This window comes from Rattus rattus, chromosome 2 (genome assembly GCF_011064425.1).
Source record: "Rattus rattus isolate New Zealand chromosome 2, Rrattus_CSIRO_v1, whole genome shotgun sequence".
Taxonomy (NCBI): Eukaryota; Metazoa; Chordata; class Mammalia; order Rodentia; family Muridae; genus Rattus; species Rattus rattus.
Genome location: NC_046155.1, coordinates 10,132,644 through 10,160,397, shown reverse-complemented (window position 1 = coordinate 10,160,397; position 27,754 = coordinate 10,132,644). Strand labels below are relative to the sequence as shown.

The following is a 27,754-nucleotide window of genomic DNA, read 5'->3' as shown; positions in this document are numbered from 1 at the left end:
GATAGAGACCAGATGATAAAAGTGTAAGGTCATCCTCAATTATATATCAAGTCTGATGCTGCCCAGAATACATAAGACCCTGTCTCAAAATGAAAAGTCAAAAGGGGGTGGCGCTTCTTCCTAGGCGTAGCTTTGATTGGTAACCATCATGGTGACCAAAGCTGAGTCACAAGGAAAGGGGCTTTGGAGTAGAAATGTCCCATCTTCCACCCTTCCTCTCTGGCCACTTTGAGAAAGACAATACTGGGAAGAGTGTTAGGACAGATGGTAGATGTTCCATCACCAGCGGTCCATCACCGCCACCCTGAGCAGTCAACGTGAAGCGAGTTATTATCCTATCTTCTTTACAGAAAGGGAAGCTGAAAGGTTCAGAACGGCCCCGTGGCCGGCTCGAAAGCGAATACCAGAGCCTGGAAACCAGGCACCCTGCCATTGTCTTCTCACTGTGATCTATCTTCTTTGGAAAACCACTGTGCAGTTGCAATGCAAGGTGTGGTCCCCGGGAGTCGCCTCTTGGGGCCCCACGGCTCCGCGATCTCTCACTTAATTTCCTTCCGGATGCTCATTTAAAGAATCCCCCTGATGAAGATTAAGTCCATGCGAGAAAACCTGCGGGAAAGCCACATGCTGAAGGATTACCTGGAGAAGTTCCCTCGCAGCCGTGCCCACGTGCTTCTTGAGCAGCGCAGGAACCCATCAGTAACTTATGAGCCTATGAGGAACTACCTAGACGTAAGTGTGACGGGAGCTGGGGCTCCCGAGCGCCCCCTAGGGCTTTTGCCTAGCACTGTGGCCCCTCTGAAGAATACTGAATTGGGGCTGAGGTTCCTAAAGTCAGAAAGGGTAGAGAGCAGGGGCTGAGCTGGCTCAGCAGCTAAGAGCACCTGCTGCTCAAGTGTGAGGACCTCAGCTCAAATCCCTAACATTCACATAAAATCACATAAAATACGAACTGGATGTAGACACACACACACACACACACACACACACACACACACACACACACCCCTCTGTGTCACCTGCTGTGGGAGCAGAAACAGGAGAGTAGCTGGGGTTTGTAGCCTGCCAGCCTAGCTCCACGCTCAGTGAGAGAGCCTATCCCAAAAGAATAAGGTGGAGAGTCACAGATCAGGATGCCCAGTGTCCTCCTCTGGCCTCTATTTGCACCTGCACATACACAACACACACACACACACACACACACACACACACACACACACACACGAAAGGAAAATGGGTGAGGAACAGGGACCTGTGTCCCCCACTGTTCCTCATCCCTACTCCATCTGGAGCTGTGCTGACTGGTTGAACCCAGCAATGACCAGTTACTACCACACAGACATCCTGTCCTGTTCTATGCCAAGGGAAGTCACTGCGTACCTGGACTATTGTTGTGTTTTGTTTTTTTTTTCCCGAGATGAATCCCTAGGCCCCAAACAAGGATGAGCTGTATCTAACCCAAGGCCGGCAAATCCAATTGCAAATCAAGTTAGGTATCCCACTGGCAGACTCAGATTTCAACCAATGAGCAGAGTGAGTTCTGAGATGGGCTGGACGCTGGGCCAACCAGCAAGATGCTGTCATGTCTGACGAGCAGAACCTAGTTTCTTTCTTTCTTTGGGTTTTTTTTTTTTTTTCAAGACTGTGTAACTCTAGCTGGCCTGGAATTTGCTATGTGGCTGTCCTCCCACTCACAGAGATCCACCCGCTCTACCTCCTGCATGCCTGTATCAGAAGTGTGCACTGCCACACCTGACTAAGCCTAGCTTCTTACAGACTGAGGCAGGAGAATCATGAGTTTGAGGCTAGCCCGAGCTACATAGTGAGACCTATCAAAAAGAAAGGGGGAAGAAAAGGCAATAGGTGGGGAAGTGTAAACAAATGCCCAATGAAAGGACTGATTGGGGCTGGAGAGATGGCTCAGGGGTTAAAAGCATGAGTGAGTGCTCTTCCAGAGGTCCTGAGTTCAATTCCCAGCAACCACATAGTGGCTCATAACCATCTATAAAGGGCTCCTATGTTTATATAAATAAAATAAATGTATCTTTTTAAAAAAAAAAAAAAGGACTGAGTGGTCTTGATAGTAACTATTTTGACTTTGTAGAAAGCAAAGAGCACAGGGGCCTGGAGTGACCCAGAAGGCTGCCTGGTGGAGCTGGACCCTCACGGGTGGAAAGAATTTAAGACGTTTGGGAGAGGATGAAGTGTTCCTAAAAGGTTTGAGCAGAGGCTTAGCAGTGCGGAGAATGCTCTGGAGACAGGCACCCCAGAATCCAGGAGACAGGCACGGCAGCTAGGCTGGCCTGGCCCTAGCCACAGCCCTTTTTTCTGCAGCTGGTCTACATCGGCACCATCAGCATTGGCACGCCCCCTCAGGAGTTCAAGGTTGTCTTGGATACTGGTTCTTCAGACCTGTGGGTACCATCCATCTACTGCTCCAGCCCAGCCTGCGGTGAGCACTCTGAGCTGACCTCCCCCACCCATGCCCTGCCTTCAGTCACTTCATATCCCAGCATGCCTAAGGGTCCCCTCGTGTCCATGTCCTGCAGCTCACCACAAAGTCTTCAACCCTCTTCGGTCGTCCACTTTCCTGGTCTCAGGCCGACCTGTGAATGTTGCCTATGGCTCAGGAGAGATGTCTGGATTTCTTGCCTATGACACTGTCAAGGTAAGCCGGGAGGCAGAGGCTGCCATGCGGCTGGCTCTGGGAGAGAACACTGCCGAAGGGTCATCTGGGAGGACCCTTCTGCTCCATCTGGCCACACACCTGGTGGGTCCTCCACAAGTGAATCCTTCCAGCTACACAGGTGTCCGAGGCTCCCAAAGAGGAGCACAAGATCCTGCCAGTAGCAAGGAGAAAGAGTTGTGTAAAAAATAATGCACATTCCTCAAAATAACTCCATTAGTCTTCCCAATAAGCCCAAGGCAGATATTGTTAGAGCTTCATTCCACAGGCAAGTGAACAGAAGGAGCCAATGCCTTGTCCAAGGTCACACAGCTGGTCATCCGAAGAGCTGGAAAGTGACTTAGAAGAAGTAGGCAGGTAGGAAGTCTCAGGGGACAGCTAGTGGTTTAGGCCTCTGGGAGTAACCAACGGGCCTTGAGCTCCCAAGCAGAAAAAGCAGAGCACAGATTCAGGAGAGCCATGTCCCATCAAAAGACAGTTACCTGAGAGGCCTTGGAGGCTTTTGAGAATGAACACACACGGGCTGGAGAGATGGCTCAGCCGTTAAAGGCTAGGCTCACAACCAAAAATATAAGAGAATGAACACACACGTGCACGCAAGCACACACACACACACACACACACACACACACAATTTTCCCAGTCCGAATATTTCTAAGAACCCTGGTAGCTTAATCAGGCATAGTGGCACAGGCCTTTAATGATTGCATTCCAAAAGGCAGAGGCAGGCAGAGCTCTGTGAATTTAAAGCCAGCCTGGTCCACATAGCAAGTTCCAGACCAGCTAAGGACACTTAGTGATCCCAGTTCTGCCTGGGATTCATATCCAAGCAGCCTCAGGCAGGGCCAGGACTCAGTCATACCTGTCGGGTCAGACCATCTTCCCACCCCAAGCCCAGCCATACTATAGCTCCCGTCTCAGAGCCTTATCTGAGGACACCCTCTTCTCTCACAGATTGGGGACCTCACAGTTGTGGCCCAGGCATTTGGCCTGAGCCTGGAAGAACCTGGCCATTTCATGGAACATGCTGTCTTTGATGGTATCCTGGGGCTGGGATACCCCAACCTTGGTCTTCAGGGAGTCACGCCTGTCTTTGACAACCTGTGGATACAGGGCCTCATCCCCCAGAATCTCTTTGCCTTCTACTTGAGCAGGTGAGCCTGTGCCAGCTCAGCCCTTTTTCTAGGCTGTCAGTTGCATTAAACATTGTTGACTCTCAGATCTGAAGGTTCTTTAGACATAGTCTAGTCTAGGTGTCTGCTTGCTATGGCCTGGACACCAAATCTGGCCCATCATCTGTTTCTGTAAATAGAGTTTCATTGGCACATTTGTTTCCGTCTTGCCTGAGGCTGCTTTTGCACAGTAGCAGTGGCATTGAGCCATCAGTAAAGAAAATGCCTCCCAGTGTGCAGAGCCTCCAGTGCTGACTGCCAGACCCTCCAAGGAGAACTTGCTGACTCCTTTAGTCCCATCTCTTCAGTCAGAGATAAAGAAACCAAGACTCTGAGAAGGGCTTTGCCCAAGATGACCCAGTCTAGTGCTGAGAGAAGCAGACTCAAGTTCAGCCCTCAGGATTCTTCCCCATGATGGTCATCAGTCCATCATCTCTTCAGCTACACTGAATCGCTGAGGGACTGAGGATCTGGAAGACAAGGGAGAAGGCAAAACACAGGAGACAGGGTCCTGTTGATACTTGTCTCTTCCCCACCAAAAGTGGGAGTTGATCCCACATGTGAGAATGGGATCTGTCTGTGTCTGTGTCTGTGTCTGTCTATGACTATGTCTGTGTCTGTGTCTGTGTCTGTGTCTGTGTCTGTCTATGACTATGTCTGTGTCTGTGTCTATGTGTCTGTGTCTGTGTCTTTGTCTGTGTCTGTGTCTGTGTCTGTGTCTGTCTGTATATGTTTATGGCTCTGGGCTCTTCAGGAACCTGAGTCCTAGGAATCCCAGCACTCTAGCATGACTAAACAGCTCTAGCATTAAGCAAGTGGGTCAGTCTTTCTCTGGGCCTTGGGAACACTTGAGTCTGCTCCACAATGATTCCTTCAACTATTTCTTACTAAACAGCTGTTAAGCCCTGAGTGCCACTCTGTATACAGTTTGTGGGAGGATACACAAAAAGGGGTGTGTGTATACAGATGACAAGAAGGTAGTAAACAAAGGAAAAGAGACCTCAGCTAGTAACTGTGTCTGTGACAGCAATGTATCAGGCAGAGAGAACCAACAGGCCTGAGGTGGGGGCAGGGCTCGCTGAGATGAAGCTAGCCCAGAGTGAGCTGGAAAGCACACCCTTAGGTACCCTAGGCCTTAGGATTCTGGAAAAATAACAACCTAGACAAGTGGAATCCACACCCTTCTGGGCACAATCATAAAGTCGCTCTAGTTTCCAGGGCGCCCGAGCCTGAGTGCTCCACAGAATGGTTGGGTGTCCAGAGTTCAATTCTGTAGCCAATTATCCACATTGGGACCTTGGCTTTGCCACTCATGAGCTGTGTAACATGGTCCTTCTTCCCTCACTTTCCCTGTCCATGAATAATGGAGCACCTGAGGAGGGCTGCTGGGCGGGGCTGTGTGGGTGTGGCCGGGCACACCAGGAATGCCAAGCAGTGACAGCAGCAGCAGCTGTGCTGATCTGTCTCCACCGGGCGGTAAGCCTTCCTCCTCTTCTTCCCTCCAGCAAGGATGAAAAGGGCAGCGTGCTGATGCTAGGTGGGGTGGACCCCTCCTATTACCATGGAGAGCTCCACTGGGTACCAGTGTCCAAGCCCAGCTACTGGCAGTTAGCTGTGGACAGGTAAGCACATGCCTGATTCCTGCCCCTGGAGGCTACCTCCAACACGTACACACACACGTGCACACACACACACACACACACACAGAGAGAGAGAGAGAGACAGAGACAGAGACAGAGACAGACAGACAGACAGAGAAAGAGACAGAGAGACAGAGACACAGAAACAGAAACATAGGCCCATGTCCATATATGACAGCATCTACACATACAATCACACACAAGGTCTCTGACATGTACTGACACATGGAATCACAAGACAGTCACACAGAAACAGACCTGCACATGACATGTAGACACACAGACATCCATTCTCTGACACCATAGATATAGCCCTGGAAGCCACACTTGTAACCCGTCAAGGTCACCTCAGCAAAATCGCCACCAGAGAAGGTCAGGCCAGGGTCTCCAGTGCTAATTGAAGGGCAGGAAATCTACAGACCTGGATGGTCAGGAGTCTCTGGAAAAGGCCCGTGTAGAGTGGGATGGGTGGGAAGTGTGGTCTGAAAACCCTAAAGTGAAACTGGGGCTAGGGATTGGTGTTCTAAGACTGAACGGAGGCAGCGGAGTGAGCACCACCATGGTTTGCCCAGGACTTGGGGCTTCCTGTCCTAAGCAGGTAAAGTCCTGGGCCCACAGTAAGTTATCACACCAGAGAACAGACAGAAGCAGACGCAAGCCTCCATCTGCTGATCTGAGAGCCACGAGTACATGTCTTAGCCAGGCAGCAGGCGAGTACCTGGGGACCTGGCGTACCTGAACACATGAGGGTAAAAACTGAACAGACTCTCACAGAGTCACCAGATGGAAGCTTAAACGTCCTTCAAGGACATCAGCAGCCTGGCCATCTGTGTGGGCTTCCTGGGGTGCTGCCTGGACAGGAGCATCAACATCGAGGCAGTCTGCTAGAGAGATGGCCTCTTCTGCAGCAAATGGCTGCTCTTCTCCCTGCTGCAGTGTCTGATGCCCACAGGCACCTACCCTCATTCCAAAGCTGTGGAGTCGGTCAGGCACAAGTGTCCCTTGTTCATTTCATTCCTCAATTCATTCATTCATTCATTCATTCATTCATTCACACGTTTGTTGAGGATCATTGTATGAGGTGCCTGAGGGAGGCACTCAGTGACCATATCGTCCAGTAGTGCGCATGTGGATACATAACCAGAGAGTCCAATAGTGAGTCACCACCCCACTGCTTGCTAAAAATGAGTATAGGAACCAAGAGAGGGACTGGATTGAATCTGCAGCTGGAAAAGGTGATAATTAGGCTGGAACTTAGGAGATGATGAGAAACCAGCCAAGCAAAGGGTAATACACAAAGGCCCTGAGGCTAGAAACAGCCCAGTTCATTCGATTACTGAAAGGATGGCACTGGGGATACAGCACAGTTCGTAGACTGCTTGACTAGTATGTGGGAGACCCTGGGTTTGACCCCCAGCATTCAATAAACAGGTGTGTGTGACGGGGCCACACCTCTAATCCCAGCACCTGAGAAGCAAAGGTCATCCTTCGCTAGAAATGAGTTTGACGTCAGTCTGGGCTACGTAAGACCTTGTCTCAAAACAGACAGGCAAACAAGCAGAAAGGAAAGCTAAATGTGGTGGTATCCAGCTGTAGTCCCAGCAATTAGGGAGGCTGAAACAGAGGAGTCATCTGAGCTCAGACATTGGAGATCAGCTCAGAAAACCTGCTAAGAACCTTTGGTCTAAACAAATAAATCAGGGTTGGGGATTTAGCTCAGCGGTAGAGCACTTGCCTAGGAAGCGCAAGGCCCTGGGTTCGGTCCCCAGCTCCAAAAAAAAGAACAAAAAAACAAAAAAAAACAAATAAATCAGAAAGGGTAAAGCGGCCATGCGAGAGGGTGGGTGTGGAGAGCTGGCCGGCTGTTTGGAAGTCAGGGAAGGGGAGTGTGTTACTGCGTGGTGGTGATCCTGCTGTTTATTTTGGCCCCTGCCTCTCAGCATCTCCATGAACGGGGAGATCATTGCCTGTGATGGTGGCTGCCAAGGTATCATGGATACAGGGACCTCCTTGGTGACCGGCCCCCGAAGCTCAATCCTTACCATCCAGAACCTCATTGGTGCCAAGGCTTCTGGTGATGGCGAGGTAAAGAAAGGGTCATATGAGAAGGCCACTCTGGGTTTTCCCCACAGTACTAACCAGCAGCCAACCCCTCTTTGACAGTACTTCCTCAAGTGTGACACCATCAACACCCTACCTGACATTGTCTTCACCATCAACAGTGTGACCTACCCAGTGCCAGCCAGTGCCTACATCCGAAAGGTGAGGAGTCCTGTAGTGGGGATGTTCTTTACCAGGTTTGGCTTCTGTGGGAGAGGAAGGTGCACCCTGGTGGTAAGGATGCGCAATTACAGGTGCTGCTGATTCCCACCAACAGGGCAAGCCAGGCCCACAAAACCATCTTCAAAATCCAGAGTGGTGTTTCTTCCTCCTCCCATAAACATCGAGGGATCAGCAAGGCACCACTGTTTCCAGGTTGCAGTGGAAAGATGAGGGTAGCTTGAATTGTAGGGTGGTCTGGTAAATAGGACCTGGTGGCCCATGCAGAGACAGCTAGATGGATCTGCAGATAAGGGACATGGAGGAGAGTGTGCCAGCAGGCAAATGAATGGAACTAGAAAATATCATCCTGAGTGAGTAACCCAGACGTAAAAGGACATGCACGGTATATACTCACTTATAAGTGGACATTAGCCATAAAGTACAGGATAACCCTGCTACAACCCACAGACCCAAAGAAGCTAAATAACAAGGACCTAAGGGTGGGTTCTTGACTCTCACTGAGAAAGGGAAGTAATTGGAGGTGGATGGAGTGAGGAAAAGGTGGGAGAGGGGGTGGGGAGAGGCATAGGTTGGCCTGGAGATCGGGCATGGTAAAAGCTGGGGAGAGAGGACTGAAGAGAAGGAATGGAAGTCAGTGGCTGTGTGGGATGGGGCAGGCTCCAGGGAGTCTATGAGGGTGACTCTAGCAGAGACTCTAGCAGTGGGGGCAACAGTAGTTCTTCTCCAGGCCATATAAGCCACTTCTGCAGCAGCCAGAAAGAGCCATACGGTTCCATGAAAGGAGGACCACAGCTAAGTGGCAGGACTGGGGGTGCAGCTCAGCTGGTAGAATGCTTGCCTGGAATATAGGAAACCCTGAGGTCAGTCCCCAACACTACATAAACCTCACACTTGGGAGGCCGAGGTAGAAAGATCAGAAATTCAAGGTTGCCCTCAGCTACATAGGATGTGCGAAGACAACTGGGCAATTTGACAACACCTGGGCTCAAAAGGAAAAAAGGAAGAAGCTGGACAGCCAGGGGCTGAGTTCATCTGTCGCCCTTCTTTTCTAGGATCATTCACACAATTGCCGAAGCAACTTTGAGGAAAGCACAGATGACCCGCCAGACCCTGAGTTGTGGGTGCTGGGGGATGTTTTCCTGAGGCTGTACTTCACCGTGTTCGATCGGGCAAATAACAGGATTGGTCTGGCTCCTGCTGCATGAGTGCTGGGCCTCCTTCAGGAAATGGCCAGGCACACCCCTCAACACAAATTGAGTACGGGTCATTTCATCCAGGAAGCTGACCCCAGGCTAGGAGGAGCTCTGCAAGACCCTGTTCTGTGTAAGAAATAAAGATTGCATTCGTAAAACCATTGATACTAATGTCTGCGCTCTCTCTCTCTCTCTCTCTCTCTCTCTCTCTCTCTCTCTCTCTCTCTCTCTCTCTGGGTTAATGAGATATGTTGGAATTAGTTTTTGAGTCAGGGTCTCTCACTCTGTAGCTCAGGCTAGCCTAGAGCTCACTACTGAAGTCTAGGTAGATCTCAAACTTTCAGCATGCTTCTTCCTGCCTCAGTCTTCAGAATGTTAGGAAGCATGACTCCACCATGAAGTATCCATGGTGAGAGAAGCCGGCATGAATGAAGAGAAAGCCTTTAGGACTGACTCAAGGAAGGTGCAGAAGAGAACAGAGAATAACCAGAGGCCTGAAAGCCAACGTATATGTGCCCTCCTCTCTTCCCCTTTGATTCTCTGCCTCCCGGCTTCCTTCTGTTGTGCTTTGAGGTCAGTGAGTACCAGGATTCCACATCCAAAGGTATCTGATCAGGAAAGACACAGGTAAAAAAAATTCCTAGCATAGCAAGAGGACTCTTGGCTGGTCCACCTGGAGTGGTGTATCCATCCTGGACCAAATATCTTGGGCAGTGGAGAAAGAGATTCTGTGATTGGCTCTGCTTGGTCAGATGGTCTCATCTACGACCTGGAGGTAGATTGACAGTGTTCTTTAGAGCCATGGGTCTGGGATAAAGAGTAATCACAGATAAAAGTACCCAACTGTGCTTCCCAGGTTGCAGAGGAAAGATGAGGGTAGCTTGAATTGTAGGGTGGTCTAGATGACCTCACATAAATAAGACCTGGCGGCCCACGCAGAGACAGCTAGATGGATCTGCAGATAAGGGACATGGAGAATATGTGCCAGCAGGCAAATGGACGGAACTAAAAAATATCATCCTGAGTGAGGTAACCCAGACCTAAAAGGACATGCATGGTATATACTCACTTATAAGTGGATATTAGTCATAAAGTATGAGATGTTCTAGACAGAGAAGAGGACTTGAACTGACTCTTCCTCTATCCCCCTCCTTGCTCAGAAAGTTGCTTAAAGTATAATTAAAAACAGGTTCTGGATGTTGGGCCTGGTGGCACAGGCCAGGCACCTGGAGAGGCTGAGGCAGGAGAATCCACAAGCTGAAGGCCTGCCTGGGCTACATAGTGAGTTCAAGGCCTGCATGGGTAACCTAGTGATAACCTGTCTCTAGGCAAGAGGTAAAAGAGAAACTGGAGAGATGGCTTAGCTTACTGTTCTGTCAGAGGACCAGAATTCAGATCCCAGCACACAAACAACTGAATTCCACCTCCAAGGGATCTGATATCTGCGCACACACACACACACACACACACACACACACACACACACACACACACACACACACAAAGAAATAAAACCTTTAAAGACAAGGGTAAAAGGAGGACTGGGGCTGGGACTTTGGCTGGGATAAGCAAAGCACCAGGTTCAATCCCCAGTCCTTGCCCCAAATAAAGAAAAAGGTTGTTAGTTTCTGGGGAGCACAGCTATTAGAACTCTTGATCTGGACTGTCAACTTTTGGCATACTTATGGGCTGGAGAGCAGGTAAGAGCCCTTGTTGCTCTTACAGAGGACCTGGGTTCGGTTCCCAGAACCCACATGGTAGCTCACAACCGTCTGTAAGTCTAATTCCTGAGGCTCCAATATCTTCCTCTGACCTCTGTGGGCACCATGTACGTACACTGTGTACGTACACGCAGGCAAAACACTTAAGTAGATCTTTTAAAAATCTTTTTAAAACAAAAGAGGCTATGTTTGGTTTGGGATAGCTTTTCCCACAAGCCCAGGATGGGCAGAGAACAGAAGGAGCAAGAAGAGTAAAGTCACAATCAGAGCCCGTTTCATCACACTGCAAAAGCTGCTGCTCATACAGCCCAGAGGCACTGGCCATCTACACATCAAGCCTGTGCTGCACCCTGGGTAGAGGCACCCTGGGTAGAGCTTGCCTATGAGTCACAGAGACAGATCAAGGAACAGGTACAGGGGAGACTAAACAAAACCAAGAGGGATGACACTGGAAGATACCGAGGCAGGGAAGGACTTCCAGGCCACACACAGTGTGCATAAAGGCTACAAGTTCTGAAAGGACAACCCAAGAGGGTCACCCGGTCCCATGTCCTATGATGGTCCCAGCGATCATCTGTCCTTTGCCCCTATTTCCCACTTCCAGCGTCATGATAGCAGGTGGCCATCACAGGAACAGAGTTGTTATCCTCTCTTCTTATGTGAAGACCGTGGATTAATCCTGTACGACCTTCAGAACACAGCCTGTCAGGTAGCATGAACTATTGCTATTTAAAACCAGCACCTGACAGAAGCTAGACGGGCAGTGACTCTCAGTGTACAGCAGAAAACAGTTCTCCTGGGGACTTTTATTCTACTTTTCTTAGTCATCATGAAACCCCACCCACAGTACCCCAACTCCTGTTCCCCCCTCCAATGGCCAAGGCTAAGATAACGGGAGAAGTTAAACATCTTTGCTTGGCTTTGGGTGTTGTTTTGGGGGAAGGGTGTTTGTTTGTTGTTGAGGGGATTGGTGTTGTTTTCAAGACAGAACCCTGGCTCTCTTGAAACTCACTATGTAAACCAGGCTGGCCTAGTACTCATAGAGATCCGCCTGCTTCTGCCTCCCAAACTAGGCATTTAAGGTATATATCATTGACACCCAGTCTTGTTTTTTATTTTTCTAGATATATCACGTAGCCTAGGACAGCCTTGAACTCCTGATCATCCACCTCAGCATCCTCAGTACTGCAATTACAGGTATGAGCCACCATGCCCTAAGTAACATTACTTTACAAAAGCTAAAGACCTCTTATAGAAAGGAGACCTTACCTTTGCTGAACTCTTTCTGGATTGAATTGCTTTGCATACAGACAGCCACAGGTGTGGCTCAGCTGAGTGCTGACACCTGCTGGCCACTGTGGGTGCTACACACAGACACTTGTGTAGTTATGACTCTATCTTATCTTACCCACTTCTGCTTGAGTGGTTACTTAGCAACACAAAGCTATTGTCCTATAGCCTCCTTGCCTTTAGACCTATTAATCCCACGGTAACAAATATATTTATTTACTCATTTATTAGCTATAAATATTTGACTGTAATGATTTTCCCAGGGAATCTAATATAACAATCCCTACCCCCACCCAGATTCTAAAAGTAGGGAATTAGAAAGGAGAAGGCATCTACTGCTGTAAAAGTGGTAAGGGTAAGCTCTGGCCCTCCCTCACCCGTCCCTGCCCCCACCTTCACTGGCCTCTGACATCCCGACCTCACACTCAAAAGTGCACTTGTCTTCTGAGCACCTGTCCCTCGCTCGCCCTGGGCTGTGAACTTGTGAGGAGTGAGGTTTTAGCAGCCCAGTGTTTAAATTAGAGATGGGAGATATAACACATGCTCTGAACACTCTTGAGATGAGTATTACATGAAGTCAGTGTTGAAAATAAAGCACAATGACAGACAACAGACCCTCCAAAAACATTTCTAGGATAGATGTTATATGACGTCAATGTCAAGAGTATGCACTGACAGGCTCACCCTAGGCATAGCTCTGTCTGAGTGAGGGTGGGCACTGTTGTTGGCTTAGTGTGCCAGGGCCACTGGAACCAACACAGACAAGGACGGGGGTCAAATGGAAATTTATGTTCTCACAATTCTGGAGACTAAAAGTCCAAAGCCAGGGGTGGGTTATTTCTTCTGGTGCCTCTCTCTTTGACTTATAATGGACCATCTTGTTCTAATGTCTTCTCCGCACACCCCACCAATTTTACCCCTGTGGCCGTGCACATACTAGGCCATCAGCAGAGACCTCTATCTGGCATGTCCCAGCCATTGCGATACACTCAGATGGTAGATTCCTCCTTCTTCAAAGTGTCTGCCGTGGACTGTTGGGGAACAGGGTTAGGGGTGTCCAGGAGAGTTGCAGAGAGTCTTTGGGGCCTCGAGGAGGAGGCGAGGGTCTCTGAGAGGTCAGCGTCAGTCACTGAAGGTGTTTCTGCCTCAGTCGAGCGGGTGGTAGTCAGAGGCCACTGAAATGCTGTCTGAACCCTGAAGGTTGAGGAAGAGCTTTCTGGAGTGACAGTTGATGAGGGAGTCCCCAGAATGGCTGGAGGTAGAGTGGGCGGTCCAGGAGAGACAGGTGCCCCTGCTGAGGGCTCACTGGGCCGGGAGGCTCCAGGCTTCCCAAGGACTGTGCCCTGTGGCTCCAGCAGGAGTGAGGATGAGGCCTGGGCTACTGGAGGGCCTGGGGATGCAGACTGAACATTAGACAGGTTTGTTCTTAAGAGCAGTTTCAGGAGCTGGGACGTGGGCCTTGCAGGTGACGCTGATGGGGGCCCTGGGCAGGAGCTACAGTTGACAGGGACTTCAGTGTCTCCACGGGGGTTCCGTGCAGCTTTGGCAAGATCTCCATGAGGGGAGGGTTGCTGCTTTTCTTCTTGAGGAAACAGGGAATCTGGGGAGAGGTGGGAAAGCAGGGTCACAAGGGTTCCCCTAGTTGAAAGGAGCCATTCCAGGGATAGACACCATTCTCTCTCAGAGGAGACTCAGCACCTGGTGAGGACCATTGTAAGCTGCCTCCAACCTCCATGGACAGAAGGCTGTGAAGAGACCATGAATGGAAGAGGGCAGTTCACCAAAGCAGCCCTCCCAGAAACTTGTAGTGTGACTTTTGGAAAGCACATGGCACAGCGTGTCTCCTCTTTGGGTCTTAGTTTCCTCCACATAGGAGTGCCAGGGAGCAAAGGATACAGAAGGAGTATATTGCTAGGACTGTTTTCCCACTTGCAAAATGGGCATCCCAACAGACTGAGGGCCAGAAGCAAGACTACACAGGATGGTTTAGCCTAAACCCTCTGGCCAGCAGGCATCGATGACAGGTCACTGTGGGTGCACCAATAACCACACGTGTATGCCACTGCACTGTGGCTAGTGGGAGAAATGGAATCAGAAAACAGAGGAACGCTGTATGTTCCATTCAATTTTACTATAAGCCTAACGCTATCCAAAAAATTGGTATTCCATATGATTTATTGACTTGTTTGTTTGCTTGCTTGCTTGTTTTGGAGACACGATCTCTCTATGTAACCTTGGCTGTCCTAGAACTTGAAAGGAAAATTATTGGCTCAGGACCCCAAAACCAAGTTCTCAGCACAAAGGAAATTTATTTGCCCAAGAGGAACAGTGGGCAGGCAATAAGAGACAAAGACAGGAGATAGAGGATGAGGGAGAGGGGGAGGGAACTAGGGAGAGGGAAAAGAGGTATTTGTCTTAGAGGAGAAAGGACTGACTCTGGTAGAGAAGAGACAAACTTGGCATATAGGGAAATGGATGTTTATAACGGTAAAAGGGGAAACTCCATGTCAGGATGAGCTGTTTAACTTTAATTGACATCTTAGTTAGGGCAGCCAAAGGGGACTTTTGATTGCTGGACTTCACTACTTTGATAGCTCAACCTTGGTGATCAGCCTCAGGAGGAGGAATTGGCCAAATAAGGGACTAGACCTTGGTGGCTATAAGGAATGTAATCTAATGGTTTTCAGCAAAACAGAGGAAATTAAGGAGAAAAAGGAGGCCTGCCACACTCAAGCTGGCCAGAGTCCCTTCAGAACTTAGTACATTGTTCAGGCTGGCCTTGAACTCACGGAGCTCTGCTTGCCTCCTGGGATTAAAGGTGTGTGCCTCCAGCCCAGTAGACTTGAACTTTTAGATCCTCCTGCTCTGGGACTATAGGCAAGTACGACTACACTTAATTTATGTGATGCTGGGGACTGATCCAGGCTTCATGCCCACAAGACAAGTGCAGTGAACTAGGGGCTATCCACCAGCACCAAATAAATAACAGCCCCAGCCCACCACCTCTCACACTGTAGGGGTGTGCTTCACAGGGGGAAAGGAAGCTAAGCGCAAAGAGAAGAGCTGGTGGACAGCAAAGGAGAAATGAACATTAGGAAAGGGTCACCTGAGGAAGGTCGATACAGCTGTGCCCACCGGAAGGCTTTGAAAGTCCTCCAGAGGACAGCTGCACATAGCTAAAAGTCAGTAAGTCACATGCTTTAAGTATGTGAACTGGGTGGTATGTGAATTGTGTTTGAAGAAATTATTTTTATTACATTGCATGTGCGTGTACCTGTGTGTGTGCGTGTGCATGTGTGTGTCGCAACATACTTGTGGAAATCAGAAGACAAATTTCAAGATACCAGAGGGGAGGGCATCAACCTCCTTTGGGTGAGCCTTTCTTTTTTTTTTTTTTTTTTTTTTTTCAGGCCGAACCTTGGGAACCAGTGGTTGGGCAAGCGCTCTACCACTGAGCTAAATCCCCAACCCCTGGGTGAGCCTTTCATTCTGTTCATTTCTCCTTTGCTGTCCTCCAGCTCTTTCCTTTGCTCTTATCTTCCCTTTCCCCTGTGAACCACACCCTTATGTATGTTCTGGAGACCAAACTTGTATCATCAAGCTCTGAAGCAAGTGCCTTATCTCCCCTCCCTTCTGGGTTTTGGTGATGATGTGTTTTTGAGTTTGGCATTAAAGGATGCACCATCACCACCACCGCCACCGCCACCGCCACCGCCACCGCCACCGCCACCACCACCACCACCACCACCACCCACCCAGCTTCTTTGTATTATTTTTGTCTTCAGATGAAAGCAATTCCCATTCTCTTTGGATGAAGTGGTGGTATTCTGTAGGATGATGTCATTATGCAGCAAGGCAGGTCCAGGATAAGGCAAAGCCTAACATTGGATGAGAAGGAAGGGCAGGCAAGGGTGGGGAGTCTAGGAAGGAGGAGGAGGAGAAGTGGCAGAAATCAAGATGGAGCAGGATGACCCAGATCAGGTGGACTAGGTCAATTTTGCCATGTCTAGGTGGGTGGTTTCTAGCTTTATTAACTGGCAGTGAATTGATTCTGTGGATGTATTGTAGATTGAGAATTTAACTTATAAATCTGATTGCTGGGTTCCAGTTTGTTGAGTCCTGATTTTACTGGGTAGGTGGGACCAGAGTTCCCGACTGGCCAGGGCCGGCCAGGGCGACTAGCAACGGGAGCAGAGAGACCGCTGGGGCTAGAAGATAGCTGGGCTAATGTGGCATGGTGCCACACTGGACCCAGCCGCCGCTGAGATAAATTAAGGTTAGTTTTATATGGCCCTAGGGTGCCAGCACTAACACCAGGGAGCAACCACCTGGGTCTGAGAGTACCAGGGGCCCAGCATGGAGCAGAGATGAGAGGAAACCGGTTATGTCCCTTTTTTATTTTTACCAAAACAGTATTCCATTTAGTTACTTATTTGTTTAATGTATAAGCGATCGATCTGCATATAGGCCAGCATGCCAGAAGACGGCATCAGATCCTATTTAGATGGTTGTGAGCCGCTGTGTGGTTGCTAGGAATTGAAGTCAGGACTTCTGATAGAGCGTCCAGTGCTCTTAACCTCTGAGTCATCTCTCTAGCCTGGTGGTATTCCTTTTACAGAGAGCTATGCGTTGGGGGAATAGGATGGGGTGAGCAGAGCTGAGACTATTTCCGGGAAAAGAGGTTGGCTCAGCGTGCATCCACTTTGGCTCTCAGTTTTTGCACATGGAGGAATGTCGGAGAGCAAAGGATAAAAAAGAAAAGAAAGAGGCTCAAAGAGCTCCGACCTTTCCCTGAGTTCAATTCCCAGCAACCATGGTGGCTCACAACCATCTGTAATGGGATCTGAAACCTTCTGGTGTATCTGAAGACAGCCACATACATAAAATAAATAAAATTCTGAAAAGAAAAGAAGAAAGAGAACTCCTTCCCCAGGCTCCTTCTGAAAAGCAGAGCAACACCCTTGAAAGCACTCAGGCAGGGTCCCTCAATGAGTGTTTCCAGCAAGTTCTTAGTAGCTGTCAAGTGTGCTGGCAACAGAGTTTCTGGAAACCTGAGGGCATAGAATCTGTCCATTGTAGAAGAGCCTGTGGTGGATAAGTCCCCAGAGGTTCCCAGCACTGTTCCCAGTCCTGTACTTTCCCAGAGCAGATCTTGGAAAACAGACACTTCCCAGGAAGCAGTGTTGGCCATAACACGGTGGGGAAATCCAACATCTTTCTAAATGTTGAAAGCATAAAAAAAAAAAAACCACATCTGTGCACCAAGTCTGGTGGACTGTCCTGACACAGCCCACAAGATTGGAAAAAAGAGAAGTTGCCCCAGGATTTTCCACAGGAGGTACACTACAGGTGTGTGGAAGAAAGGGAAAGAGACACAAAGAAAGGGAAGAAAGGTGGCCCATGGAGATAGGAATACCCGGAAGAAAGAAGAGAGGAATGGAGGGACAGAGGGAGGGAGCTTGAGGTAGGAAAATGTGCCCTAGAGAATAGGGTGGTTCCCCCTTAACCGACATTTTGTTTTCTGCCACTTCAGTTACCGTGATCAATTGCTGTTTTCAGAAGTAAACAACTCATGTGTTGATTGTGTGCCTTTGTGAGTGGAATGGTGGCATACACCGTCCCACCCTGTCCTGTGCAGGCTGCAACTCACGCTCTGTCCAGTGCATCCGTATGTGTGTGTTACCAGTCAGTCAGTCACCTAGGAACCTCTCTGTCGTTGCTCTGACAGTGCTATCATACAGGGGTCCGTTCTACCCACAATTTGAGACACATCTGAGGTCTCACAGATAAAGGGCAGCTTTCCTGGATAACCAGCTGTGGTCCACATCGAGACTTCAGAGCTATACCACAGATCACTGTGTCCTGTCTAACTGTGCAATAAAGAACACGTGGTCTAGCCAAGTCTGGTGGCACGTGATTGCAGTCTCAGCACTTGCAAGGCTGAAGCAGGAGGACGGCTTATATCAAGAGTTTAAGGGCAGCCTTGGCAACAAAGAACTCCTATCTCAAAAGGGGGCTGAGGAAGGGCTGAGGCTAGGGATGATAGTTCAGGGCCTAGCCTTTGGTACTGAACTTGATCCATAGCACCACACACAGACAAAGAAGAAGGGGGATGGATAGAGTTGTCAGGCAACACAACACATTGTGTTATTCCCTAATAAACAGCTCAGAACTAGCAGCCCACCACACCTGTGTGACCTTCAGCAACTCTGTCTGAGCCTGGGCTCCCCAGCATGGCCTATGTTTCTGACAAGTTTCGCAGTGGAAGACAAGGGAAGCTCAGGCTCAAGGCTTGCTTACCTGGGCAGGAGGGGTCAGTACAGACTGGCTGGCAAGGGACCGTCTCGCAGCTCACCTCTCCCAGCTGAAGATGCAGAAAGACATCGGTGAGGAAACCCAGAGGATCCCAACGACCAATAGTAGAGCTCTCCGGGGCCTCTTGTGCCAGTAGTGGGGCACACAGAAAAGCGTTGTTGGGGAGAGGCCCAAATACCTGGGCCCTGCTCTGGATGACACACAATGCCAGCCAGCAAGACACCTGCATCTGAACTTCCAAAGAGGGATGGGTGGCCAGAGACAAAGGTACTTTGACGGCTCATGAAATGTGAACAGCACAAAGATGGGCAGATTTGCTTGGGGTCCCATGTACAACATGCAGGCCTGACAGGAAGCCCCAGGCCCTCAGGCCAGCTCACCTGGCAGACGCACCGGGTACAAGGCTCATCATCCAAGGTAAACACCTGACCATTCACCACCTTTCTCCCCTCGAAGTTACAGTCTACAGAGACAGAGACGGGACAATGAGACCCAGGTCCTCCCAGGAGACTTGGACACAGATGGCTTCTCCCACTCACCGTGGCATACAGGGCAGCACTCGCCATCCGGGTGGAAGGGGTAGGTACAGGTGATGGGACAGTCCACAGGTGAGCAGGCCACCGAGCCCAGCTGTAGGACACAGAGCACACATGGCCCCTCAGTCAGGACAGCTAATCCAAGGCTAGGGAAGGCACGAGACACACAGCAAAGCAGACCCATCTAGAGAGCAGCATCAGCCATCCATCCATGGTGGGATGGGGATACAGGGGTGACGCTTTCTTAGTTAGGGTCCTTCCTAACCTCTCAGGAACAAGGCAGATTTATCCAAGAGGTCACGTGACAGTAGTGACCCATTGACCAGAAAAGCTCAGCAGCATAAAATGAGGGAGAGAGCTGGGGTGCTGCTCTGGAGTACAACCCTCCTAGGCTCCATCTCCAGAATCATTAAAAAAAGAAAGAAGGAAGGAAGGAAAGAAAGAAGGAAGGAAGGAAGGAAGGAGGGAAACAAAGAAACAAAAAAAGAAGAAACCAAGGAGAAAGGATGTAGAAGCAACATTTCCCAAAGCACGTGACGGAGAATATACAGGGCCAGTGGGCAACGGGTCACTCAGAGGCCAAAGAGATGTTTACCCTGCATTTCTCAATCCATGTGTTGACCGTGTCCTTTTCACACATGACTGGGGCTGAGGCTCACTGACACCCCAAGGACATACTGCCACCATACACAGGAGCTCCCACCACGCAGTGACTGTATCAGCATAATAAGCAGTGCCACTCCGTCCTTTATTTTCCAAATATGAAAATTCAATATGTACTACCCTAACACTCTTTCTAGACTGAGCAGTGGGTTGGCTCTGGGGTGCAAGTGTGGACCCAGGAGTATGTATACTAAGGCTCACTAGCCATGAAGTCAGGAGAAATGACTTGGTCTCCGCTGGCTACTTCTCTCACGAGACATGGTGAGATGCACTGAGTTCAGCAACCCTGAAGCAGAGCTACTGAACCAGCTGGCGTTTTCCAGTGACTCCCTGATCCTGGCTAAAGAATCCTGCTAGACGGACGGCAGGGATGTGGTTTCCATCAGGACCAGGGGTGACCCTTCTCCAGAGTTCAGGAGCTGATGCTGGGGATTGGGGTCAGGTTGGGTGGTGCGTACCAGGCAGATGCAGCTCAGACAGGGGTCAAGCACTGACGGGAAGGTTTCATTGTTGTAGAAGATTCTGCCTGTGTAGGTGCAGCCTGCCAAACAGAGCATGTGGTGAGCAGCAGCCAGAAGGGTGGCTGGCGGTGGTCAGGTGCCTGGCCAGGGCAAAGGTTGAAAGTTTATCTGGAGAGCAAAGGTCAGGCCCAGCACCTCCCCAAGCAGCTCAGAGGTTAGGTAAGCGATAAGCATCCTCAGAATGGGTGCTGACTGCTTTCTGTGGCTGGATTGAGCAAGAACATTGCAGAGTCTTGCTTCGGTGTCTTCATACCATGGAGTGGGGGTGTCACTGAGGACCTTGGGGGACGTACAGGCAGATGACCCATGAGGCTCACGGTGGTGCTGGAGACACGCAAGGTTTCTGTCCCTCTCCAGTTAGTCAACCACAAACTCCATCTGTCCAGACCAGTCCCATCCCCCACCCCCACCACCTCTGCCTCAGCCCCTGCCATGGCTCATATCCCCAATCCCTGATGTCCCCAAAGACTCTATGTAAAGAAGACCACTTTGATGAAATTGTTCACATACTGGTAACTACCAAAGCACATGGTGGCGCAAGCCTGTGAATCCCAGTATTCAAAAGCTGAGGCAGGAGCATGGAATTCCAGAACAGCTTGGTCTAAAAAGCAGATTCTAGGTTATGATAGGTTACATAGTGAAACCTTGACTCAAAGGGGAAAAAATGTATGTGTGTGTGTGTGTGTGTGTGTGTGTGTGTGTGTGTATACACACATATATATAATAAAATCAGGTGAGGCAGTAGGGAAATACTTTAACATTTATTTTACCTGTTTTCTTGTCGGTTGTCTGTATTTGGAGCTCCAGGGATGGCGCCCAGAGTCTCACGCATTCTAAGCAAGCACTCTCCCTCTGAACTACACACCTTCCAACATAACACGGTTGATATTATTTTACCTCATCTTATATTTTGAGACTGAGTCTTGCTGTGTGGCCCATGCTTGAGCCTCTTTCTCCTAAGAACTGGGGTTTCAGGCATGTGCCAACAAGCCCAGCCCTTAAGAAAAGATTATTTTTAAAAACAAAATGCCCATGACACACATATATAAAAAGCGGTGCATGTCAAAAACAGAGATGGGCCTTTTAAATGTATGGCTTTATGGCTTTTCTATGACAAACTTAATTTTTAAATTGTAGAAAAGGTAAAAATAACTTTGGGGGGGAACCTAGCCTTATTTGTGTCCTGTCACTGGCCCAGTTTTCTATGTCTGGTTTCTATGTCACCCCACGAGGACTGTGACCTCTGGATTTGCCTATGTGAGTCTAGCATCCAGGCCCTGTCCCGGGGAAGCCACTTTGCTTCTCTGAGCTGTGGGAGCTGTGCAGGTGGCCGGGAGCGTGCGTGAGATGAGATTCCAGGGGTGCTCAGTGCTGAGGGTCTGAGGCTAGGCAGGCAGGGGCTCTGGGAGCCCTGAGAATGGCTTCAGAGGGTGAGGTGGGGCCTGGCCCTGGTTACCTGCTGAACAGTCAGGGCAGCATTGTCCCGGGACCCGGATGGGGTGAGGGCAAGAATCCACGCAGTCTGTCCTCTTACAACTCACAGAGCCATCTGCCTAAAGGAAGAAGAGACTTCACCAAGACTTGGGACAGTAGGCCCTGCTTTTCCACACCACAGGAAAGACAGTGCTGCCTGCTGTCCAAGGCTTGCCCTCAAGGATGCCAGGATGAGGCTGTGGTGTGGCGGGTCCTCCCCATCCCTCCCCCATGACAATGAAGAGCAGCTGCTTAGCATAGGTGAAGCCTCCAGAAGGGTCTGCCTATCTCAAGAGAGGGAAGTCAGAGCTGGGTTTTTGCCTTGTCTGCTTCCTATCCTATCCTGTTGCAGCAGCCACAGCCATACCATCACCCCCTCCGCATTCTTCTCAGCATTTCCCTGCAACCCTGGCTCACCCCAAACCTATGGAGAACAATAAAATCCTATTTTTATAGAAAACTATTCCACCGGAAATGCCTGTTTCAGAAGACCAAAATGCCATACGAGGTTTCTCCCGCCCCCCACCCCTTCTCAAGAATTTGAACGTTCATGGCCTCTTATTTCACTCTCTTGTAAAATGAGGGCCAGGATCAGTCATGAAGGAGAAGATCAGCAGAGGGTGGCTTGTACTCTCCCGTCTCCCTGCAGCAAACATGCTCAGGCTGGCTTCTCACAAAGGCCCCTGAGTGTCAATCACCTAGAGATTAATATGTGGGGTCTGGAGATCCTGCATGACTGAGAGGGGGTCCCTAACGATATACCCCCTGCCCTGCTTTATTGGATAAACACAGCCCTCAGGGACCCAAATACTCAGAGTGGAAGGGGACGCACTATCCAGTTTCTTAGTAAACACCATACTTGACTTTTAAATGCACACACTCTTATTTAGCTATGACAAGGTGCAGGTCAAGATGAAACATAGGAGACAGAAAAGGCAGACCAGCTCCCAGAGCCAGCCACACCCCAGGCCACCCTCTCGGAGGCCTCCCGAGGCCCCTGAGGCAGACCCTCACGGCAGCAGCTCCCTGCCCAAGCAGAGTAAACCCACGGTATCTAAGGCCGCCACCACGCTCTACTGTTCTCGGTCACCCACTGAAAGCAGAACAAGTGGGTCCCAGCCCTGCCTAGGAGGGAGACTGAGGCCAGGCTGCCAGTGGTCCTGCCTCTGTCAGGGAGGCAGAGGGGACAGCCCAGTAAAGCAGCTGAAGACGAGCAGGTTGTCATTCACCTGGCAGACGCATAACTCACAGGGATCACCAGGCGACCAGATCTGTCCAATCGGAAACTCAACCCCGTTGTCATCGAGAGAGCAGCCTGGCAAGAGAGGGCAGCGAAGGGAGAAAATGCTTGGCAGGGAGCCGGGATGCAGCTCAGTGGCAAGGCCTGCTCAATGGACCCACAACAGCACAAAAACAAACAAGCAAACAAACAAAACACGATAGGCAGGAATGCCCCCCCCCAACTAGAGCACCACACTTCTAAAGAGGAAACCCCAAGCTCACAGGCATACACAACACACAAACCACGCAGACCAGTGTGTGCTCAAAATGTATGCACACTTCTAAAGCTGGGTGTGGTGGCACTCTCCTTTCATCCCAACACTCAGGAGGCAGAGAGGCAGGAGGATCTCTGTGAGTTCCAGGCCAGCCGGTGCTACGCAGTGAGCTCCAGCTCGAAAACTAAAATGCATGCAAAGTTTTACACAAAGTTAACAGACAGACAAACACACACATTCCCACTCCCAAAAAATGACCTATATTCAGTCATATACTTAGGTACACACATACTTACACACAAATTTGTGCTGACAAAACAAAACCCACAGACATACACAAAATACAAATGTATATTTGCATATACACAGATGGATACACACATACATGCATCACACACACACAGGCACACTCACAGACACACTCACAGACCACAGAGTTGCACACACTTACACAAGCAAACACAGACACTCACTTGCACAAAAACCTATATATCAAATTACACACACATCACAGGGAACTGGCACAAACACGCAGCGACATGCATTTGCAGGTGTATCACATAAAACATAGGCACATTCCTACACAGATATCACTCATACACCAACACTTAAGGGCATGTACAGCTATACATACCTACAGGTAGACTCATATAAAGCACCCTTCAAAGTGAGGACACACACAAACTTATATATACGAATATAGTCACAGCTCACACACGATGCTATATAAAATACATACGCTCATCTCACGAACACACACACATACACACACACACACACACACACACACACACACACACCATCAGTCCAAGTGCACTTAAGCCCTGGGTTGGGGGCCACATAGCTGGGCCTTACCTGTGGTGGGTGTGGGTTCCCGACAGGTAAAACAGCATTGTCCTGGGCCCAGCAACCACGCCTCTCGAGGGCACTCCAGTTCTGGACATGGTGTGAAGGAACACTCTACCTCCCCATTCTGGAAGAGAGAGAAGAGCATCAGTGAAGGGGACTCCCCAGCCCTGGGCCACCGAGAGCTGAAGAGAAGAATGGTGGGCAGCTATCCTCCAAACCCTCAAGTAAAAGTGACAAAGAAGTGTCCAGGGAGACAGAGGAGCAGAGAAGGGGAGTCCTTTCGGGGAGCTGAAAGAAGGTCCTGGGGTGATCCTCCTGCCCTAGCTGGATCTCTACCGTCTCTTGTCCTCCCTCTTAGCCATAGTTCCATCGAGACTTCCCCTACCGCCTTCCACTCCCACCCTCCAATCGACTCTGCTCCATGGTTAGGAAACTGCCAGGCATCGACCTTACCTTGCCACCCCCACTCCAAGCCTTAGCTCTCAGCCTGGTCCACAGTGTCTGCTTTTTGGGAGCCCTTCCCACCTTACAGTCACAGATTCCTTCCTGGGACAGCAAGAGTGCTTGGCCCCGTATGCCCAGACATGTCTGATACACAGCTGTGAGAGCCCAGCTCCCTCCTCTAAACTCGCACTCTCTCTCTACAGTACAGAACGGTCCATGGGGTGAGCTGAAAGGATGTCTTCCTAGCGTCCTCTCTGCCCTCTACTACTTCCCATTCCTCCTGAGGACACTCACAAGCTAGTAAATCACTGTATAAAACCGCCTCTCCCGGCCTGCTTCCCGGGAACACCTCCCAAGACACAGTCCAGAAAAGCCCACCTGCCTCCAGTCTCCTCTGCTCTAACCAGAGGGCACAGCACCCTCAGAATTTCACCTGACTGATCCTAGTCACCCCTCAAGTCTCCACTGTTAACAATGCAAGAGGATCCTGTGCCCAGCCATGCCCACCAAGGCCATAGGCTGCCAGTCAGAGGGACTGGTGCTCTTCCGGGCTGAGGATGTGCGCTCCTAGATCACGGTAAGTGCTCTGCCAATACAGAGCTGAAGATGAGTGATTAAACCTCATGGAGACTGTGGGAAGGCATGGGAGATTCCCTACAGGGACTACTGCTTCAATCTCTTCCTTTTGCTATACAGCAGGTTATCTTCTCCACAGCAAAGCATCCTGGGTCAATTCCTATGCTGCCCACCCTACTTTTTTCCCATCGTCCACTGAGTCAACAGGAGCAGGAGCCTCACACCCTACCTGGCAGACACAGGTGGTACAGTCGTCACCACCCCCACTGAACACAGCCCCGTCCGTGTACCACCGACCATGGAAATAGCATCTCCCTGCAGGAGACAAAGGCAGAAGGGCTCAGGGCTTTCCAGACGGAGAAGCTAGAAGAATGGACAGATGGGCAGGGAGGGGGTGGGGCTTGTCAGAGTGTTTGTCAACTTCTAGATCCCAGACCCCACACAAGTTACTACCTAAAAACCTACAAAGAGGTCATTACCCAAGAGGCAGAGGGAGCCCCAACAGCTACAGAATAAGAATCTCAAGAGGAGCTGTGCCAGACACTGGACCAAGATAATCTGAAGATCTTCCTTAGGGTAAAACCAGCCCCAACGTCTGGAAAAGTGTATCTATTCAGGCAAGCTTGGGTTCAAGTCCAAGCTACACATCTCAGAGCTGATTAGGGCAAAATACGTGACTCTCTTGAAGAGCTGACAGTTCACACCTCACAGGTATCACACTGACTGTAGGAAAAGAAAATGAAAAACAAAAATAAAAAACAAAAACACAAAGCCCAACATGATATCTCCTGCCTTTTATCCCAGCACTAGGGAGGCGGAGGCAGGTAGAACTCTATGAGTTCGAGGCCAGCCTGGTCTACATAGTGAGTTCCAGGACAGACAGAGCTACATAGTAAGACCCTGGCCCCCCGAAAACAAAAACAAGACAAAAAAAGAAAAAGTAACAGCCAGATGGTAGTGACACACACCTTCAATTCCAGCACTGGGAAGGCAGAGGCAGGTGAATCTCTGTGAGCGCAAGGCCAGCCTGGTTTACAGAGTGAATTCTAGGATGCTCAAGGCTACGTGGAGAAATCCTGTCTGGAAAAACCAACAAGAAAAGAAAAATGTTTCAAGTAGCCTGCATTCCCCAGCTACTCGGGAGGCTGAGGCAGGAAGACAGAAAGCTCAAAGCCTAATGAGGTGATGAAGGAAGTCCTAGGCCAGCTCAGGCCACATAGTGGGACCTCGTCTCAAAAGAAAAATTATAAAATGGTCTGGGGACGTAGCTCAGCGGTAAAGTACTCGCCTAGGGTACACAGATCCTTGGGTCCAATCTCTGGTGCTGGGGAAAAAAAAAAGGTTTAAAATTCATTTATTTGTTGGGGAGGGGCGCGACGTGAAGATAAGAGGTCAACTTGCGGAAGTCGGTTCCCTCCTACCATAGTTATGGGTACCTTCACGGCCAGGCCATTCCACTGACCCAAGATGATACAGTTTTTCAAATGCCAGCTTTGAAATCAGGCAAATTTGAGCTCGAGTTTGGCGCCATCACTAACTGTTGTGTGTCTCTAGACAGCGACTTAACTTCTCTGAATCTGTCTTTTCATGAAAAGGCAGCAGTGAGCAGATTTCCCTCACTGTGATGACTCAAGAATTCAACAGACCAAGAGGTGCCAGGTACCCCAGTCAGGGGCACCTGCTGGTGGGGAACATCGCCTCCTGCGAATGAGGTCCCCGCTAGGCTTAACTTGGAAACAGAAAGGAAGAAAGTAGATAAGATTGGCGGAGACATTAAGACAGGTTTGTCCTTCCAGGTAGGGGTGGTGGGTGTTAAGACAAGTCGTCCTTCAAGAGAGAGCTTTATTAGGGGAACTATAAATGCCACAGGCAAACAGGCAGCCCCTGTGCAGCAGGGTTCCACAGAGAGACAGAGAGGTGTCCATTCTTCAGAAAAGAAGAATGTGTTCATTCTGAGGAAAGGGAGGGTGCCCACCCCACAACGGGCTTAGTGAGTGAGTAACTGTGCTAAGAGTCAAGGGTCTGGCTGCTTCCACCCTGCAGTAACCTTATCCCTGTGGGGCTTGGTTGTGCTGGTTAGCAGAAAGGCCTGGGATCCTAACAGTTTCTGTCGGTTAAAAGATATTCCTTCACACCCAGGAGCAGATCAATGTCAGGACTGGGCCCACAGCCCCTCTGCCTATACCCAAGATGTGCTGTAGAGGCAGGGACAGGGGAAGCCCAAGCCATGAGCATAGTCCCGCCAAGGTGCACAGAGGAGACACTAAAAATGAGTAATTGAGATCTATCGTTACCACTTTTCTAAGGCAGGAGTAGGTCTCCCCTCTCCTGCCTCAATACATACTCCAAAGGCACTTCTCCCCGTACCCCAAACAACATCTCCCCAGAGTCACCTACCTGGAGCACAGGTACAGCAATCTGACTGTGGGGAAGCCTTGCATGGGCCAGGGGGACACTCGGGAGAGATACAAGAAACATTTCCAGCCTGAGGAGGCAAAAGATGGTGATGGGGACTGCCAGCCATGCCTTTAATCTCAGCGTTTAGCACGGAGGAGGCAGAGGAGGGCAGATCTTTGTGAGCTCGAGGCCACCCAGGTCTACATTACAAGTCTCAGGCCAGCCAGGACTACCTAATAAGACTTGATTCACAAAAATAAATAAATAGATGTCAAGTTAGGAGCTGGAGAGATGGGTCTGTGGTTAAAAACCTTTTTGACTCCTAAAAGGAACAGGAGTTCCCAGCACCCACATCAGACAGCTCACAATAGCCTGTAACTCTAGCTCTAAGAGATCTGATACTGGGACTGGAGAGATGGCTCAGCAGTTAAGAGCACTGGCTGCTCTTCCAGAGGTCCTGAGTTCAATTCCCAGCAACCACATGGTGGCTCACAACCAT

General features: G+C 49.8%; 2 protein-coding genes across 2 annotated transcripts in view; one reads left to right on the top strand and one right to left on the bottom strand.

The window, feature by feature from the left end:
• Positions 1-89: 89 nt before the first annotated feature.
• Positions 90-9,088, top strand: LOC116890967 (pepsin A-5). The gene is made up of 8 exons (XM_032891629.1): positions 90-732; positions 2,335-2,452; positions 2,550-2,668; positions 3,641-3,840; positions 5,364-5,480; positions 7,439-7,583; positions 7,662-7,760; positions 8,834-9,088. Exons 1-8 carry the CDS (start codon positions 583-585, stop codon positions 8,984-8,986), a joined length of 1,101 nt encoding a protein of 366 aa, XP_032747520.1. The 5' UTR covers positions 90-582; the 3' UTR covers positions 8,987-9,088.
• Positions 9,089-12,807: 3,719 nt separating this feature from the next.
• Positions 12,808-27,754, bottom strand: part of Vwce (von Willebrand factor C and EGF domains) — a 30,884-nt gene continuing 15,937 nt past the window's right edge. Inside the window, exons 11-20 of the mRNA XM_032891627.1 lie at positions 27,256-27,343; positions 25,088-25,173; positions 23,845-23,962; positions 22,723-22,808; positions 21,477-21,573; positions 19,958-20,040; positions 18,840-18,930; positions 18,681-18,763; positions 18,286-18,349; positions 12,808-13,585 (exon numbers count right to left, since the gene is read on the bottom strand). Coding sequence (XP_032747518.1) covers positions 12,975-13,585; positions 18,286-18,349; positions 18,681-18,763; positions 18,840-18,930; positions 19,958-20,040; positions 21,477-21,573; positions 22,723-22,808; positions 23,845-23,962; positions 25,088-25,173; positions 27,256-27,343 — 1,407 coding nt within the window. The 3' untranslated portion in view covers positions 12,808-12,974. The remainder of the gene's footprint in view (positions 13,586-18,285; positions 18,350-18,680; positions 18,764-18,839; positions 18,931-19,957; positions 20,041-21,476; positions 21,574-22,722; positions 22,809-23,844; positions 23,963-25,087; positions 25,174-27,255; positions 27,344-27,754) is intronic.